Source organism: Nothobranchius furzeri, chromosome 14 (genome assembly GCF_043380555.1).
Source record: "Nothobranchius furzeri strain GRZ-AD chromosome 14, NfurGRZ-RIMD1, whole genome shotgun sequence".
Lineage (NCBI taxonomy): Eukaryota > Metazoa > Chordata > Actinopteri > Cyprinodontiformes > Nothobranchiidae > Nothobranchius > Nothobranchius furzeri.
The window spans coordinates 12949221-12969553 of record NC_091754.1 but is presented as its reverse complement, the minus strand read 5'-3'; the positions used below and the strand labels follow the sequence as shown (position 1 = coordinate 12969553).

General features: G+C 39.7%; 1 protein-coding gene across 3 annotated transcripts in view; it reads left to right on the top strand.

The window, feature by feature from the left end:
• The window catches only part of lrp1bb (low density lipoprotein receptor-related protein 1Bb), a 481608-nt gene extending 466667 nt beyond the window's left edge, over window positions 1-14941 (top strand). For 2 of the 3 annotated variants that reach the window (XM_070543934.1, XM_070543932.1), the window contains 8 exons: window positions 452-626; window positions 947-1051; window positions 5133-5246; window positions 7463-7539; window positions 10174-10264; window positions 10525-10675; window positions 12341-12415; window positions 13750-14941. In XM_070543934.1, coding sequence (XP_070400035.1) covers window positions 452-626; window positions 947-1051; window positions 5133-5246; window positions 7463-7539; window positions 10174-10264; window positions 10525-10675; window positions 12341-12415; window positions 13750-13890 — 929 coding nt within the window. In that variant the 3' untranslated portion in view covers window positions 13891-14941. The remainder of the gene's footprint in view (window positions 1-451; window positions 627-946; window positions 1052-5132; window positions 5247-7462; window positions 7540-10173; window positions 10265-10524; window positions 10676-12340; window positions 12416-13749) is intronic. The other variant, XM_070543933.1, reaches the window with a different exon arrangement.
• Window positions 14942-20333: the final 5392 nt, after the last annotated feature.

Sequence of the window (20333 nt, the reverse complement as noted above, 5' to 3'; positions counted from 1 at the left end):
AAAGAATAGTCTAAAAATACTTTTGCTGCAAGATTTGTCACAGAACAAGGCACTTTTTCATGCACACTCAGTGTTAAACAAAAACAATTGTCTAAAGCACTTTTCTTTTCACTAACATCACATTTACTTCAAGTTGCAGCTAAACAAAAAACGATATTTGCCATCAAACAACCTTTGGGTGTTTTTGCACTTTTTCCTTTTTTTCTTTTTGTTTTTAGCAGCAGTGCTTTGAAATAATGAGTTGTGGGAAAACAATTTTAGTTGCACATCATTAGTATTTTCCCACTGTTCCTTGCCCAAGGGATGATATGTTTTTATCTGTGGCTAAGATGTGATTTGATGTGGATAATTAAGTCCCATTAAAGCCTTGTACAATTGTCATTCAACCAGCTTCAACTAAGTTCTCATTTCTACACTAACTTCTCTTTAAATGTTGCTCCGTGTGAGACAGACATTTGCCATCACTACTGCGTGAACTCGAGGGCTTGCACGCTGTCCAGCAGCGGCTACGTGGAGTGTGTGTGTCCTGCTAGGTTTGAAGGCAACAAGTGTGAGGTGGACAAGTGTCTCCGGTGCCACGGAGCTCCCTGCCTTATTAATGAGGAGACCGGAGATGTGGTTTGCAAGTGAGTTCTCTTCTTATGTCATCCATGTTGCAGCAATCTTTACAGTTCCTGTTCATTTACAGAAAACATGCACTCACAGTTCAGGTCACAGTTGTTGCACCCACAGCTGACTGACTTGATTTGATTAAATCTTTAAAAAACATGTACGTCCACACACCCTGCAGCATTTTAAGTGCTGATAATGCCACAGAAATACAAATCTAGGTTTTTTTTTATTTTAATTATGCATTTGTTTGACAAAATCTTGCAGACTTTTTAATTAAAGTAGTTTTTTTATTTTATTGCTTGTAACAAAAGTCAATTATTTCTTCACCACCCAGCTGCACAAATGGCAGAATAGCGCCGAGCTGTCAGCTGTGTGACGGATATTGCTACAATGGAGGTACCTGTCACCTGGACCCTGACACCAGCCTGCCTTTCTGTCAGTAAGTTGCTGCTTAATGGGTGAAAGAGGAAAATACAATCTAGATCTCCTGAATGTTCTCCATTCACACTTGGTTCCATTCAAATACTGGCTCTGTGCTCCTGAAAGGCTGGCTTTTAAAAGCAAAAGTGAAAATCATCAAGGGATACCTTTTTCCTTGCTTCGTGAACTCTACATTGTAAGTGTCTCTTTCTGGGGAAGAAATCCTCAAATTAAAGTAAGATTTGATGTCATTGTTTGGAGGCCATGGCACAGCAGGGGGCTGAGTGCCAGTACACCACCATGTGCAGCATGACACCTCACTGTGGCTTAAGGTTTCAAGATAGACGAAGATGGCTTCAAATTCCTTCAAAGCCTGCCATTCTGAGCATATCACGCTGTTCCTCTTTGCAGTTTAGAGCGTATGTCAGGCCTCTGTGACTGTCTTCAGCGGTTAGTTTTATACGTTTTTTTTCCTCTATCAGAAAAGGAAAAACTAAGTTTTATATCTGTGGTTTCACATGCTACGAAACAAAAAAAAACTTGTAGCAGACAAAAGCCTGAGTGGCTCGCGTGGGGGGAATCGAGATACTCACAGGGATTCTTAATAATGAATACGTTCTCGGTTATAATCCCATTCATTGCTGTTAAAACTCTGTCCAAGGAGGAAATTGGAAATCCATTTCAAAAGCCATCTGTCTATTTTTTAAATGCTCATTGTCCACTGTAGTTAAATTGAAATTTGCAGTCGCCACTCAAATTCTGGGGGAATAGAATCAATTTCTATGCTAATGATCCCATCTTATTCGATGAGGTTAACAGATCCTGATAATGCAGTTTATTATTTGCTCCAAAAGACCAGAAATTATGTGAGATGATGGATATCCTGGTGTCGAGAAACCGTATAGTTTGACCTTAATACTTTGAGTAAATGTAGGTTTCATCAATTCCTCCCTAAAGCGAAAACCTTGCAGAGACCAGCCGATTGAAATCCAAAGATACTCATTGCTTTAAAATAGGGATGCTCTGATCTGGGGTCTCATTTATCAAACATTGTGTAGAATCCTTACTAAAACCGTACTTAAGCTCAGCAACAAAAAATGTACTTACGCCAAGTTGGTTTGTGATCTATCAAACATGGAGTACGCACAGCTGCACTCAATCTCCGCTTCATAAATCAGAAACTATCTAGAATGTTTCTCAGCTGCTTTTTAGTCACATCCTGCCCTCACCACGCCCACTTACTGCCATAAATAGTGAATGCAAAGTGCCTTGTGGATCTCATGCATATACATAGGCCGGCTGTTGCAGCACTCCGCCAATGACGATGGCGACCGTAGATCAAGGCAGATCAAGGAAGCGTAATTTCACCAAAGCAGAAATTCAGGTACATGTGGGTGAGGTAGAGAAATGAAAGGAAGTGCTTTTGCAAAACTAAGTGAAAATCCACGGAGTGGCACAGCGATGCTGAAGCCGTCAATGTTGTGAATTCTTCAGAGAGATCTGTGGTGGATATAAAAAATGATCCAATTGGGATTCGATCCCCAGACTCCTGGGTGAAAGTCATGCACACTAACCAGTCACCCAAATGGAGATCTCCCTTGTTGAAGTAGCCAGCGTGCATGATCAATCGGGTCACAGTGACAGGACGCTTACACTGTCACAGACGCATGACATTCTGTCTCTATCTGTCCTCCTGCTGACATTCTGCATTCCGTATTCTGCGCTTCAGGCTGTGTGTGAGTGTGCGCGCACGTGTGTGTGCATGTGGGGGGTCTTGTTCTGTGTGAAAACGAAGCAGTACAAGTGATAATGCTGCAGGATTTCATATTTTTATCCTTCTCAGCAGCAGCACTGCAGGTGCTCTCCATGTCCAAAATGTGTATAAGCCAGGTCCTTAGCCAACTTAAAGTTACGCACATTTTTCCGCTAAATTTTCTTTCATTAATCCCAAAGTTTGCGTGGAAAGTTGCTTACGCAGTTTTCCGACCCCATTTTGTGCGTAAGCAAGGTTGATAAATGAGGCCCCAGGTCACTTGATCGTAAATCAGACCTGATCACGGGATTTTCAAACGAGTCCATTCGGGGTGGAAAAGATCAGATTTAACCTTATAAAACAACAAGCACGACCTTTTAAATTCATCCATAGATTCTCTAACTGAGTAACAATGGCTTAGTTTTAATTTCAACTGTTTGAACAACATCAGTCTTCATTGTTGCATAGACAACAACACCGTGACGTTAGAAATTTTAAGACGAGAGCGGATTGAGACACCATAGGTGTGAGCTGTTTGCCAGCAGGCTTAACACAGAGCTAACATGTCCGCTCAGCAGAGAGAAACTTTCCACAGTTGGATGTAATGTTTTGAATTTTGGGCATTTCATATGGTAGGAAGGACAACTGCGTTTAATACAATGAATCTTATACGCTGCCCTAACCCTTTCATGCATAATGGTCACTACAGTGGACAGGTACTCAAAATTGTTAATTAATTTATTTATTTATTTATTCATTCATTTTGCTATTAAGCACAGCTGTTGAAGACTTTATTGCATTTGAGCCCCTCCACTTGGGCTTCAGGAAGTCAAGCCAACATATTTCATGCTCTGAATGTACGCTGTCCACTGAGATGGGCATGTGATAATTTCTTTGTAAATTAAATGTTCCAAAAAATATTTGTTGAAATCGGTTTCATTCACACCTAAAGATAAATGAAAAAAAATTGTTAAAAAAATCAGGGTTGAAGATTTCATAATTCATGCATCAAAGGGTTAAAAAGAAAATTCTTCTTTCTCTTTTGGCTTTTCCTTTAAGGGGCCTCCACAGCACATCACCTGTTGTCACTGCATATCCGCCACCCTAAAACAAACACCCTGCTTAATACTCTCAGTTCACAGCAGCAACTCGGACAAAAACACGGAGCCAGCTGACACTGAAAGATGCTTTACAGAGAAAATGTGTAGATTTGACCGTTAATATCTGGAAATGTGTATCGAAATGTAAATGATGTCCAGGTCTTGAAGAATAGGCGTTTTTGTAACATACAACCATCAAAATTGGGTCTTAAGCACATAGGGAGCAGGACTAGCATCTTTGGGGTACGCCAAAGTCTGAGGGGTCACGCCGAAGTTGCGTGCTTTCTGCTCCACAGGTAACATTTACTGTAATGCTTTTTTAAGCCAGCGACAGTCACGGTGATATGGTGTAAAACTACTCTGAAATGTATGTCCTGCCCTCTAGCACCAGGTAACTGCACACTGCCACTTTAAAAAACAAAGAGAAATGATATGGACATCAAAAAGGTCACAGTCAAGATAGCTGCATTTACCTCACTGGGTGTGGTTGCAAACCTCCTGGAGCTGCGGTACGAGCTGCCTTTTTGTTAAACACTTTGAAATATAAGTGATTACTTTTGATTATTATCCCAATATTAACACTTTTCTTGTCAATGGGCATCCTGAATGAGTGATGTTTTTCAGCAGATGAACTAAAAATGCATAAATCCAGAAAGAAAGAAGTACTTAAATAAATGGAAAAGTATTGGATTGGGACTCACTTTCAGCAGTTTAAATGAATCTGAACATCATTAATTTAAAGACAACACTTCCAGGAAATGTAAACGTTTTGTTTTTCATTTGCTAATTTTTTTATGTTAACTAAAGGCACACATGTACAGTGTTTTTTTTTTTTTTTGTGGCTAAAATTTGGAGCAATATTTGCCATCTGTGTGAAATATCAGAAATAAGTAACAATCAAACATTTCTATTTCATGAAGTTTTTTCTGTATAACCTTTAATATGCACTCTTTTTATAATGGAGTCTGATTTAGTTGAGCAATAATTTGACTTTTTAACTACCTATGCTTCTTACAGAAGACTATAATAGACTGTTTCTTTACAGATGCCGTCCAAAAGCTGGTGATTAGTAAAGAAAATGTAATTTTCAGTTTATTTTTGCTAATTTGCCCAATGAGGACACAGCACTGGTTTAATTCAACTATTTGCTAAAAGCATTTAGTGAATTAGTCTCCATTCATCAACCAACTGTTCAACAACGTGCAATCTCTGGGCCCTTTTATCACTCCCAACACAATGTTTTGCAGCTGCACGTCAGGGTTCAAGAACCAACGTTGTGATGAGCTGGCCAACCCCTGCGATTACTTCTGTCAGAATGAGGGGATGTGCACATTAACATCTCTTAACAAACCTCGCTGCAAGTAGGTCCCTCTCACCTCTTCAGACATGTTCAAAGCCAACTCACCCCTCTCTCTACACCCACCCACCTCCACTCCATCCGACTTCATTTCAGCCTCAGTACACCAGTTATACCTTTTCCTTCTTGTGGCAACCTGTCACGTAATAAGTGCTAAATAAGGTAATGAGTTGCAATATAATTATAATTGTGTGAACATGCAGAAAATACCTGCTAACCTATAGATAAATCCAAACTAAACCATGTTAGAATTCAGAATATTTGTGATTATTGTGCTTTTACTTTAATTAGGAAAATGTATTTTACCAAGGAGTTTTAGGGTTAGTGAGAAATAAAGAGATGAGATTAACGTTAAAATACATTTTTTGTATTGTCTCAAGTGGGCTATTTGAAGAATGGTCTGAAGAAACAAACCCAAATGTGTAACTGACTAACCAACTAACTGTATTGTTCTGTTGTCTTTACTGCTGTAACCAAAGGTTCTGCATGCATTTATACAGAGTACTCTATAGAAAAAAGGTATATTAAAGTCAATGTGTGGTTTTCACTTTAACAGCAGCATCCACAGCAGAAGCCCTAGAACTGTTTTTCATATTTCACAATAAGAGTCCCAAAAATGTATGTCCAGACATCTGAAGCACACTGCTAAAAAAAAATAAATAAAATAAAATAAAAATAAAATAAAAGAGCGTATGTTGCGTTTGGTATGCTGGGCTGGACCAGTATGCTAAACCAGCACCAAAACACAACATGTGCTGGTCTATGCTGTTTTTTTTTCACTGCGTATATCAATAAAAATGCATGCATGAATGGATGCATATTTTTTTAACGAAATGCCTTGTTTTCAATAGTTTACTCAGTAAAATGTTGTTAAAATAAAAACAGAACAAATACAGTCAGATTTACTTCTGCTGACTATTCTTGAAAAGGTCCACTTGACTTTTTTCTGGAAATGTCTTCATTTATTTATTTTTTACTTTATTCGGAACGAAACTCTTCTTGACTGTCCAACTTTAATCTTGAGGCACACTTTATTCTATTCGAAATGCCTGAAAGGTTTCATATAGTTAGCTTTCAACAGGGCTTGGCTAGTTGGTCCCAATCTTATGCTAAGCTAACATCAACCGATGCTGCTAGTTTCTTAAATATTCCTCACGTCAAACCAGTTATAAATGATCAGATGCTTTAGATCCAGAGGATAGTCGTTATTGCCTCAGTTGTCCAAAATCTCTGAAGGTTAATCTCCTGCACTTAGGAATAGGCTTCATTACCTCCAGAACAGGTGCTCGCTCTTGTAGCATTTATTACATCGACTGCATGACTCAGCATCGGTGTTGCCTCCCTACTGCCACCCATTCACCCATCTCATGCAGTCCTCACTCTGCACAAGTGAACCAAGGGGAAATTAAAACATGGCACTGTCTGTGTAATGTAGTCATCAGTGTTTGTATCTGCAGCCTGCTCATGATTGGTAACTATCTGTTAACGGGCCGTAAACATGTTCAACTCACCAGTACAAACACCTCCAATTTAATTGGCTTGAATCTTTAAAAGCTCTAAAAGGCAAAAAGTTAGATTTAGTTTATTTCATGGAGTTTCTTTGCTTGGTTTATCCTCCCAAAGGAGATCCAACTCCAGGTTTCCTCCAGTTTCCCATTAAAATTCATGTCGCTGTGACATTTCGTCCTTACAAAGGCGCGATTCATTTCCTGCATCTATGGGGCTGCATTCTTATTTTTTGATGGCCTGATGTTCTGAGTCAGAGAGTGCTTGCAATTTAGAATAATTTCATCACCCTCCCGCACTCACTAGATCACTCATGCTTTACAGACCCATCTGCAACAGTGGTGTGAAATTAAAAATCACCTCCTCTAACAAGGGTCATACATCACCCCATTGGATTCCATTGGAACACAAATGAGATGACAGCTTGCTGTTCTTCTGTCATTTTAGGTTTTATTCACCGAAGATTTAACGTGGTACTTAACACACACTGTTAATGGACATAACATGGATGTACATAGTGATTTCTCTCTGCAGGTGGTGTGTTGTTTGTGTTGGATCAAAGCATGTCATAGTGAGACTGAATCATAATGTGTTGTTTCTGTGAGCCACAATCTCATCCTACACTCATTTTGCTAAAGTGGCTCCTCAGCAGTCTATTATATGTGAAACTAACCCTATTGATATCTATGCATGCTGTCTTCTGACCTCCTTCAGATGTTCCGCCAATTGGGCAGGAACGCAGTGCGAGAGACCCGCCCCTAAAAGCAGCAGATCAGACAATACCACAGGAGGTGAGAACCGGAACTCTAAACCATCCATTGAACATCTTCACACAAGAGTTGGTTAACTCTTTACCAACACAACCAGTTTTTATTCATTAAGTACATTAAAGCAGAAATCCAGAGTTTTTCTCAGAGGACACCATCTAGAGGTGAAAAGGCGTAGCACACCTTAAGACCCCTACTTGCATAATTATGGCTGGAAGCAATGCCTCTCGTTTGTGAAAGTGCGCCCCTAGCCAGCTGACAAAGCTATTTATTTTCCATCAAAAGTGTTGCCAGCTCTGCATCAGTCTAGGTACATTCACAAAAGCATGTGCACAGTCTGTGATTGACATCTGGACGTATTGGACATCCAACAGTATTTGGGAATTCTGAGCAGTGCTGAGTTAAAATTGCAAGATACTCTGCATGAAGGGGGACAGGCTTAGCAAATAATTGACATATTGCCTACATTACACAGTACAGGGTCAGGCTATCACTGCTGCGAATTTATAAATAAAATTATACATAATCCTTAAAAGGGGAACAACTCCTGATAGTTGTTTTAAAGGTGCAGTTTGTATGAATATCCTAAAAGTAATTTTGGAAGGTAGGTAATACGGAAACATAATTCATATCCAGCCGGCTGCAGGGATTGCCACTTTTTCCTCCTTTAAAACAAAGGAAGGAGGGACGTAACTACCGTTTACCGTAATTGAGTGTTAGCTAATGCTGCAACGCCAACAATTGTAATTTGTCGACAGGCGGTAAACAGCTCCAGAGTTGTTTAAAGTGGTAGCAGTAACCAAACCTTACCAGAGGAAGCTATGTTTTACTTCATTTCTATATAATGCACCTTTAAGCCCCGCTTCTTGCTTCCTTGACTAGAGGCAATGCCTCTCATTTGTGAATGTGCGCCTCTATAATTACAATAAAAGCTGGCATTCTTACATTATGCTGATTATTCATATAGACTGTATGTAATTTAAACTCTTACTTGTCCGTATGAAATGTAAAAAAGTGAAATGTAACCAACCCCGCAACTGTTGGTTACCACAATAAAGAACGCGGAGGTTCGTCAACCATTGAAGAAAGAAGCCACGATAAATTCTTCGCCAGACTTTGAGGCACTTTTTTGGCAAGTTTAGTCTTCAGGCTTTTCTTTACTTTCATCTTTCTTTGAGTAAAGGGATGTGGTATTTTTTGTGGCTGTGAAGGCAGTTGTAGCTGCACCGTGATTCGCTGTCTGGATAGCACCACTCAGTCTAGAAACGTCCGCAAACGCACACGTTGATGACATCTGTCCGTATTGGCTAATGCTGAGCGGCAGTCAACTCAAAGTGTGTGTGGTTTAAGGGGCGGGCTTAGCAAAAGAAATCTTGATGTATTGCTTACATTATATCACAGTACAGGTTAATACTATCACTTTTATAAGAAATATCATTCCTGATAAGAAGAAAACTCTGGATTTCTGCCTAAATGTAAGGTATTAATAATAATAATAATAATAATAATAATAATAATGTAATAGTAGAATATTTATTTTGGGTGAGACAGCAGGGTAAAATTATTTAGGATTTCTTTAAAATCTATTTTATTATTAATTAGTATTTGTTTTACTTTGTTTAGTAGGTTTTTTGTGCCTCTTATTCAGTTCATGCTGCGATAAGACATGGGGACAAAGATGTGCTTAAACGATATTCACTTGCCAATTAAAATGTTATTAAACTGAATTTGCAGCCAGAGAGATGCGTTTCTTGCACCATACTTGGTTATTTACTAGGGAACTCAGACAAAAGAAACCCCAGCCAAATGAGCCAGTTTGCAATGTTTGAACACAAAAGCCTTCAGCCTTAAGCGTGTTTACCTCATAAAGGAGCTGCCGTTGTTTGCTCGTGATGTTTACAGGTTTATCTTCTAATTGAGTTTTTGTAATGGAAGAAAATGCAACAAAATATGTTTTAATATCTCTGAATGTGTTTCATTATGTATTATTAACTAGTTTCATCTATACTGCACAGGTGCTCACTGCAAAAACCAACCTGCTTAATACTAGACAAATACACTTTTTTAAAGTAAATAATAACTAAAAACAAGAGAAATGATCTGCCAGTGCAGTGAGTGAATTTTTCTTACTAAGATTTCTTGAAATAAGAATAATATCTAGACTTAAACAAAGCTAAAAGTAAGTGTTTTACACTTATTCTAGGCAACACACAAGATAATTAAATCTTAAAATAAGCCTTACATGCCTATTTCAGGCAATGGAACATTACAATAGAATCTTAAAATAAGCTGTTACCAGTTGTTCTAAGCAAAAAACTGCTGAAGTTAAATCTGCAAATAGGCACAAAACACTTTCTCTAAGGAACAAATAAGGCAAATAATCTAAAAACTAGTAAATTTAATAAGTTTTTCCTGCTTTTTACCCTTAAATTTAGCAAATAAATCCTAAAAGTAGAGCTATAAGATTATATTTCTCATTGACTAAATATAATAAAACTGAAACGGAGCAAGTGTCAAACTAACAATGTCTGCAGATATTGTTATTTATAAATAATAATGAGAGGTGACGTTTTTGCAACGTTGGAAGTTATCTGAACTCGCCATACCCTTTCTTTCTGATCATTGCTCAACATGATTTCTCCTCTGTTCGTCCTACAGGGAGCATTGCTATCATTGTGCCTCTGGTGCTGCTGGTTATCTTGATCGTGATGGTGGTGGCAGGTGTTTACATCTGCAGACGGAGGCAAAGGTACGTGGATAAAAAGATGAAAATTAACAGAAGGCTTCTAAGCAGCCGCTGATGGTGGGAGATCAAACCGTTCACAGCTTTAAAGATGAATGCATTTATAAATGAGAAGTTTGTGTGTTTGCTTATTCATGATGACTAACACCGCAAACTTACGAGTAATGCTGTGCAGCTCGTTGTGTGGAGCTGTACAGAACATTGACCTGGATGTTGTGTATCATGTTAATGATGCTTGGCTCCACACACACACACACACACCTCAGGGGAAAACGAGTCCAGAGGCAGCCCATGACAAACGGAGGAATAAACGTGGAGATCGGGAATCCGTCATACAACATGTATGAGGTGGACCACGATAACCATGCAGATGCAGGCAGCCTGCTGAGACCCAACTTCACACTGGACCCTCAGAAGGTGGGCTGGCCTAATGAATTTGATTTTCTGTATAATTAGCATCTTTTATGTAAAGCAAGGACATTTTAATAGTCAAAAAAGGTTGGGAAGCTTTTCTAACCAAAGAAAATTGGTCGAAACAGATTTTTTAAAACTGATAAAATATCAAACTGTTTAGCTTTTATAATGAAAGCATGTATTTTCCTGCTACATTACCTTGGTGCAAACCAAGGGTGACAAAAGGTGAAGCAAATGCAGAAGTGGCAGAATGTGTAGTTCCCTCCTCATCCACCAGGGGCTGGCTCTGCCAACTTCACAGCAGAAATAAACGTGTTTACATTCTGGTACGAAACATTTTAGCTTTTATAGATCACGTTTACTGTCATGACAACTCTGAGTGGGGAGAATCTTTTGTAACTCTTCCATTTAGGTGTAATTAAATGTAGAAGCTATGAATAATTAGGTGCATGTCATTTTGATTGACAGGTTTCAGATAAGCCATAAACACTAGCAGCCACCCCTCTTCTTGTTCCAGGGAAGGCCTCAGCCTCACGTTAAAAGAGGGCAGCAGAGGCATTTATTCGTGGTCGTCTGGCTAAAAGTTCCCTGCTACGTCCGTTAGCTTTGGTTAGCTCCGTTAGCTCATAGCTACATCATATCAGCGTTTGTTAGGTGTCAGTCATCTGCATGGACGAATGGGTCAAAATGCTGGCAGCAGTCTTTGGTATGTTCTTACTGTGTCTAGTTTCTAAGTCCATTTTTGGTTCTTTTTTAAAACACAGAAAAGGGTTAAAAAATAAAAAAAAATAAAACGTTTCTGTGTTTTAAAAAAAAAAGAACCAAAAATGGAATTACCAGCAGCAGTGTGTGAAAACCTTGTGAAGACTTACAGAAAGCGGTTTGGCATCGGCAACAATGGGTATATAACAAAGTAGTGAGAATTTCTAAACAAATTCCTTAAAACAGGTCTCATCTTTTTAAATGGGAGAACACAAAACATTGGAGGCTGACTAAATACATTTTTGCCCCACTGTAGAAACTCAAAATGGTATAGTTGATGTTAGCTATCTGCTATGAATATTTTCAATATACTCTGCCATGATTTTTTTCCCTCTTCCACTTTCCTGATGAATACCCCTAATCAGCTGTAAATGTTGCATATTTACTGTGTTTAATATTAGGAAAATGCAATCAATTATTCAGCATTTTTATATTTTAAATGGATGAGCTGTTATTCTGCCAACTCTGAGTAAAATTATCTAACATATTTTAGCTTTTTGACAGATTTAGTGATTATGAGCTTGAACAGGTGCCTTGAACTGGGATGATTTTCCATTTGTTGGTGATTTATTGTGTTTATGGTTCTCAACCCTTCTCTAACACTCAATACATCAAAATAATCATAACACCCTCTGGTATATAGCTCACCTGCTGGAGCTCTCAGCCTAATCCTGTTGCTATTTGCGCTGCCAACTTTGACATTTGCTGTTGTGAGTACTGCCTGGCTGTTCTGTTAATCAAGCTTTGCTGATTTAAAGCCAACTTTTCTACGAAGGTTCATGATTCAAACCCGGGTTTTACAACTGTGGGCGTGCCAGCTGGACTGATTATAACGTTTGAACAAAAACCAAACTGTGAGAATCTTATATGTGATATTAAACAAAGGTGGCTCTTGTTTTGTTGCAGGGCTGGTGTGTAAAATCCAGTGACCCCAACAACTTAAGTATGAACTCTATACCCAAGGAAGTTATCCCTGGACAGGTGATTTTTTTTTGTACTCTGATTTTCTAGAAATAAAAAAATAATAATTTACTGACTCTAAATGTTTCAGACTAGTAGTTTTTAAATGAGCTCATATTTATTTATTTATTTATTTGTGAAGGTGTAGGGTAGGGGTAGGCATGCTTTAAAAAAATATTTTTTGCTAAATTAATTTTTTGATTGTGACTAGATATTCTAATTAGTGTCGTGTCAAAATGAGATTAATATTAATTAAATAGAATTTGGACCAGAATTGTGATTGCATCTTCTAAATCTTGCTTGCATGCTTGCTGAGCAAAAAAAAAACAATGACATGCATGACTTTTTTCTCTTTTCAGAAGGTCAAAGACTTGTTTAACTTTCCATCGTTTAACTGAGAAAAAGCCTCCGCTCACTAATAATTATCTTTTTATTATTTTCTGAAATCTATTAGAGAATAAATTCCTGACTCTCTCCGCTCACTCGCTCACCGCCAGGCCAAAAGAAAAGTCTCCACCTGGATTTAACTAAGCGAATAGGTAGAAGCCTCCTATTGGATGATTACTGCATGGGCGATTATCTTTCAGCTGCAACCACTTATTTAACCCCAACTGGTGCAATGAGTTGCTTCTCATTTCTTAAACAACCATGTAGAACGATACATCTGGTGGTCGTGGAAAATGGACCTTAACCCCATTGAGAATCTTTGGGATGTGCAGGAGAGGGCTTTGTGCAGTGGTCAGACTCTACCATCATCAATGCAAGATCTTGGTGAAATCTTAATGCAACACTGGGTGAAAATGCAGAAGCTTCTTAAAACAACGCCACAGTGAATGTGTGCTGTAATCACAGCTAAAGGCAGTCCAATGAAATGTTAGTCTGTAACCTTTTTGTTTGGTGGTGACTTTGTTTTGGTCGTGCGGTGTACTTTGGCTAAATCTTTTTAGGTTTTGCAAAACAGCTTCTAAAGTCACACATATTGATTTTGTTTGTCTGCGAGGTGCAGTAGGAAGCTTCTTTCAGCAAACAAACTGATAAACATCCCGTGTTCAATTCCCTCAGCACCAAGCAGGAGCTAAATGGGAAACACAGAAGACCCACATAGATGCTGAAAGTGCTGAAGATCAAAATTAACAAAAACAAAAGAGGAAATTGGACTTCCCGGGGGGGGGGGGGGGTCAAGACTCTTAATTGGTGGGTTGCATATGATGGACTTCTCTTCTACATTGGCAACTGTTTTCTGAAAAAAACTTCTTCACAGTTATTTATTCATGCAGCTTTAGGTTTTAGTTATATTTTCTCTAAAATATGCATTCATATTCTTGCTGGTAACTCTTTCTTTTTCCTGTCTGCAGCCCATGAACTACTCCAACCCAGTGTATGCAAAGATCTACATTGATGGGCAAAACTGTCGGAAGCCAGTTATCAGTATCGATGAGAGGAGAGAGCTACTCCCAAAGAAACTAGAGGGGACAATTCGTGAAACCGCCGCATAGCCTAACTTTACACTTTTTACTTTTTTCTTTTTTTACCACAGTGTACATTGTAAAATACGAAGGAGGAAACAAGATTTTTCTATTTCCTACGAGGTTCCTGGGTTTTACTCGTTTAGCATCAGCATAATGTCTTTGTTTGTGTGTCCCAGAGTTTTATTTTACATAAAAACTGTTTGCTTTCTATTTTTTTTTTGTTAAAGATAAGTTAAACAGCACTATATTATATACTGTTCTAAAGTAAAGCTGCTGATTTGCAAAAACTTGATTAACACCATAAGCCACTCTTGTACACAGTTCCGATGTTAAATCCAGTGCTACAATCTGTACCCATAGCTGACAATAGTTTAAAAAAATAGGAAAATATGTTGTTCATTTCCTGAGCAAATGGATGTAAAGTGACAGAGTTACATGATTTGATTTTATTTCTTTTCTATATGTACTCGACGGACCACAGAGCTTCACAAATGAGCTTCGGAGCTTAATATTTCTGAGTTATCCTGTTTTTTTCGCTCTGTATCTGGTGGTTTTAGTCATTTTATGATCCGTGTCATTTTACCACACAATATGCACTCCCACCGCTGTTATGTCTTCTCCCAGTTTCAGAGGAAATCTACCACATGAAGCATGAAGCCCATGCTGAATGTTCATGCGTTATATTCCTGTATTGTTCACAGAGGACAGATAATGAATACCATATTTTTCTAAGTCTCATATGTCCACAGATGAACTGAAGATATGAACAAGGAAGAGATTTACCACAGTCACAGAGGTTACTAGGAGTTATTATAAAACACGTTTCTGCAGACGAAGATGATAGATATAAGAAATTTTATAATTTTGTATTTGATTTGTATGTCGTTTGGCTGCTTGTATTTTGAAGAAATGTAATAAATGTAAGTAATTTTTATATAAAATGTAAATCAATATTGAATAAAAGGGGCTTATTTCCATTTGTTTTGCTTTTAATCATTACTGATATTTGCTTACCTATCCATCCTTTTTCCTCTGCTTATCTGGAGTCAGGTCGTGGTGGCAACAGCCTAAACAGAGAGGCTCAGACTTCCTTCTCCCCAGCCACTTGAGCCAGCTCTTCTGGGGGAGTCATAAGGCGTTTCATGGCCGGACGAGAAACATAGTCCCTACCAGCATGTCCTGAGTCTTCCTTGAGGTCTTTTCAGGGCTTTGTCGCTTTAGGAAAACAAGCAGGACCTGGCCACGCCCAACTCTCCCCTACTCAGGCTGCTTTGTGCTAAGAAGCTCCGATATGTGGGAGGGGCCCATAGTTGAGCCGCTACTCTTTAAGCAGCAGCAGCCCTGTTTTTCACAAGATATGGTTCCATTCGAAAAAAGCCCCTATGTGTGACATCACAAATGGGGACTTTTTGAAACTGCTCATTTAGGCACATCATTCTTAACGTTTGGAGTGTTAAAAGAGGCAGTAGAGACCCACGTGGCAACACAAAAGGATATAAAAGGTAAGTTTAGAATATGCTCTCTTTAGGTGATGGTTCACATAGTAGTTAAACACAGAAAAAAGGGAAGATTATTTCATTTAGACCTGAAACAGTTGTTCTAGTCAACGATCTGACAAGTCAACGTTCAGGTGGCTGGAAAAAGTCTTATTGCACTTTGTGTGTTCAGAGAGCCCAGGAGAAGGGCTCCACCTGCTAAATGATCATTCCGTCAGCTTTTTCTTTACCTAAAAAGACTATCCCTCTGCACATTTCACCTCTGTCACCATAGCAACCAGAGGAGGAAACAGCACGTCTTCTTTCTTCCAACCATCTCCCCTGGACAGATAGGACGTTGCATCCTGATGATGGTACAGCACCACACTTCCCACTTTGTCCTTCACTGTAAACGTCTTTGTCAGTCAGAAGTCTAACGAGCTTCCAAAGTTATTCCATTAAACCATCTGAGTGTTAGATGACAAGAACTAGCATCCTTTTGTTTTCATAGGCACTCACTGCCTTTTGTGGAAATAAAATACTGAGAGGCTGGAGTCTCTGAAAGTACCTTCAGTGATGTTTTGGAAAAATTGAATAAGCTTTTATTTTATCCTTGAAAAGATTTTTTTCCCATTCAGCTTGGGTCAAGTTCAGTTTAATAATGCCATTTCATAATGAAAGATGATTTGCCAGAATCGCATCACAGTGGTGAGAACATGTTGAATTTTGTTGGTTTAATAATACTTTTTCAAGACAGTGACATTATCACTATCTAAGGGTCCTGATTGTTGATACCTGCTTTATTTTCTTCATCCCAGATAATGATTTTTTTTCTGGGATCCTGAACCTGTTTCTACAGTTTAATTTTAGAAACCTTTTATTTAGTTCGGGAGAAGCTTCTGGTCCCTGCAAGCAACAGGTGGTCAACTAAAACTCATCAGTGAGTGTCTGCAGAGTCTGAAATATTTCAGAGCAAGTAGAGCATCAGCAAAACAGGATAGTGAACTAATGAATATAAAATTGCTCTGAACGCCCACAGGCTTTTTTTATGGATTCCAGTGCTGATGAGCCAGTTCTGTACAGCCATTTAAGGACCCTTTGACAACGATTTATGTGATTCCACCCAGTTTTATGCAGAGGTCACATTTTTGCCTTTTCTTATGAAGGAAAGTTACTATTTTCAGCATTTATTTCAAATTTATACTAAAATTAACCAAATCGGCCTTGAATCGTGTTACACACAATTAATAAATTGTTTGGTGGGTCTAATGGTTATCTTGTAAAGTGTTGACCAGTGGTTGGACGGCTTGGGAACTTGCAGTTGAACGTTTTTGACCCACTCCACCTTTATCGTTGCAGATGTGCTGTAAAAGAACTTATTCATCATCATCAAGAGCAAATGTTTCCAGGGCTTAACAAAGGAACACGGAGAATGGCCAGTGCATTTGTCCAGGTCTCCCTAGACTGTTTTAAAATCATGTTTGTTGAAATAAATGTCCAATCCAGCCACAGTTCCCACAACCTGTTACATATTTAATAGTTTTATGATTAACAAAGCTCTGGAAAAGTGAGCAAAAACATTTTGCTGCTGTCGTCAGTGACCCCATTCCAGTCACAAACCCTCAACCGGTGAAGATCTCGAACTCGACATTCACGGAAATATGACAAGTTGTCGATCTACGCACACGTGACACCTAAAAGTGCTTCAAAAGAGGAGAAAAACTGGAATTTGAAATCATGTCATGCACTAAGAGATGCCGGGCACTCCCCCTCCCTTCACCTTGTCTATTGATTTTTTTTGTCTCTTTCCCACTTAGCAAGCATCACCATTCTCCTGCATAAACATCAGAAAAACCCAGAGGGCTCATCTCTTGGACAGAATCAATAACAACAGGAGTCGTATTCACGTTATAAACAAGTCCTGCATACACTTGCTACAGCCTGCACCAAGGAATGCTGCTTATCACTCCGTGTGCGGTGAGCGGGCTGGGAAGCAGAAACTACAACAGAAACTAATCATGAAAAAAAAAACAAGCTGAGGGGAAACTTCGGCTCGATAACTATAAGCAGTAGCATCTCGTCAGGTGGTTTGAGTTTAACCCATTTATTTAAACCTTTTTCTCATAAATCCTATTGAGACTCATGCTGATTGACAGCATGAAGGAAATGTGATTCAGACTATCTACGATGACATCACTGCTTGCAGTTCTTTGAAACCAAACTAAGCTAAATGCTATTTTCAGACAAATTATTGTGGGTATAAAGATGGAGCATTATAGTTTTGCACGTAGATCATTTAATTTCCTTAACATGGACATGTTTAGCAAAATTCCTCCTTTTGCTGTTATCTGGATCTCCACTGCCGCTATAAGCACTTCATATGTGGAAAAAAAAAACATCTATCCTTTTTTGTCAGTGCGTGGTTTAGGAGTTATGTGCCTAAAACACGCCATAAGTCCCTGTTTGTGATGTCACAAATGGGGAAGTTAGCATAGCACCCCATGACATCTCTCCAGGATGGATGAGCAGCAGCTCAACTCCCGGCCCCTCCCTGATATCTAAGGTTGTCAGCTTATAGCAGCCTGATTGAAATGGGGTGGGCGTGGCCAACTACAGCGTGTTTACTTAAAGTGATAGAGCCCGGAAATGGCTCATTCTGGAAGGTACTGAAAATGTCAAACATTTTAAAAACTGCTGAAATTGCTTTATGTTAGAGGGATTTAGCACAAAGTCTTTCATAAACATGCTTAATGTCAACCACAGAACTATCATTTAAGTTACAATAGGTCTTGTTTAAACTCGTCAGGTAGGCACTGACTAAACTTAAAGTAAAATACAAAGTTTTACATTTTTGTTGTGTGATAAGAGTTGAATTAAGATAAAGACAGAGTGAGGCTGGTGGTTTATTTATGGTTGTGTCTGTTTGCATGGATCTCTCCTACTGTAAAGTTAAAGCTGTTGTATATTTAACAGGAAACAAGGTAGGTAGCTAAAAGTAGGCCACTGACCAACTGACCAAAAACAAGCAATACCTTCGCTTGAAGACTGTAATTATTTTAAACACTTTTTTTCCTCATCAAATAATACTAATTATCCACTTGACTCAGCCTTTTTCTCAGATCAGAGCTAACAAATGTATCATAATTTATAAAGAGATGCCAAACTGTCCAAAAAGTCTGAATATTTTAGGAACTGGTAGGTTTTTACACATGATGAACCCAAAGTGAACACATAAATGTTAATTAAAATCAACAATTTCCAACAGTTACAATTATTACCAAGAAAATATCTGTATTTGAAAATATTTTGTAAAGCTTTTATGTGAAGACTTAAACAGGAAGTTTGGTTCTTTCTCTGACATTTTCAGCTGCATTTTTAAATGCAACTACTAAAGAAATTAGATTCTTGTTCAGTTTTAAGATCTTGTAAGAGTCTACACTGCAATTCACTTCAGCTTTTTTAATGCAATTGCTAGCAACAGTTTTAATAGTTTAAATGCAGATGATGAAACTGGTACTATAGGAGAAATTCATCCATCCATCCATCCATTTTCATCCGCTTATCCCGAGTCGGGTCGTGGGGGCAGTAGCCTAAAGCGAGAGGCCCAGACTTCCCTCTCCCCAGCCACTTGGGCCAGCTCCTCTGGGGGAATCCAAAGGCGTTCCCTGGCCAGGTGAGAGACATAGTCCCTCCACCGTGTCCTGAGTCTACCTTTAGGTCTCCTCCTGGTTGGACGTGCCCGGTAAACCTCACCAGAGAGGCATCCAGGAGGCATCCTGACCAGATGCCTGAGCCACCTCAACTGGGTCCTCTCGATGTGGAGGAGCAGCGGGTCTACTCCGAGCCCCTCCCAAATGACCGAGCTTCTCACCCTATCTCTAAAGGAGAGCCCAGCCACTCTTTGGAGAAAACTCATTTCAGCCGCTTGTATCCGCGATCTCGTTCTTTCGGTCACTACCCAAAGCTCATGACCATAGGTGAGGGTAGGAACGTAGATCGACCGGTAAATCGAGAGCTTCGCCTTCTGACTCAGCTCTCTCTTCACCACGACAGACCGGTACATCACCCACATCACTGCAGATGCAGCACCAATCCACCTATCGATCTCACACTCAGTTTTCCCTCACTCGTGAACAAGACCCCGAGATACTTAAACTCCTCCACTTGTGGTAGGACCTCATCCCTGACCCGGAGAAGGCATTCTACCCTTTTCCGAATCAAGACCATGGTCTCAAATTTAGAGGAGCTGATTCTCATCCCAGCTGTTTCACATTCGGCTGCGAACCGCTCCAGCGAAAGCTGAAGATCACATTCTGATGAAGCCAACAGGACCACATCATCTGCAAAAAGCAGAGACCTGATCCTCAAGCCACCAAAACAGATGCCCTCCACACCTTGGCTGTGCCTAGAAATCCTGTCAATAAAGGTTATGAACAGAATCGATGACGAAGGGCAGCCTTGGCGGATTCCAACTCTCACTGGGAACGAGCCCGACTTACTGCCGGCAATGCGGACCAAGCTCTGACACCGGTCATACAGGGACCTAACAGCCCCTATCAGAGGGCCTGGTACCCCATACTCCCGGAGTACCCCCCACAGAGCCCCCCGAGGGACACGGTCAATCGCCTTCTCCAAATCCACAAAACACATGTAGACTGGTTGGGCAAATTCCCACGCACCCTCCAGGATCCCCCTAAGGGTATAGAGCTGGTCCAGTGTTCCACGGCCAGGACGAAAACCACATTGCTCCTCCTGAATCTGAGGTTCAACAATCCAATGGACCCTCCTCTCCAGAACCCCTGAATAGACCTTACCAGGAAGGCTCAGGAGTGTGATCCCCCTGTAGTTGGAACACACCCTGCGGTCCCCCTTTTTAAATAAGGGGACCACCACCCTGGTCTGCCAGTCCAGTGGGACTGTCCCCGATGTCTACGCGATATTGCAGAGCCGCATCAGCCAACTCAGCCCCACAACATCCAGAGCCTTAAGGAACTC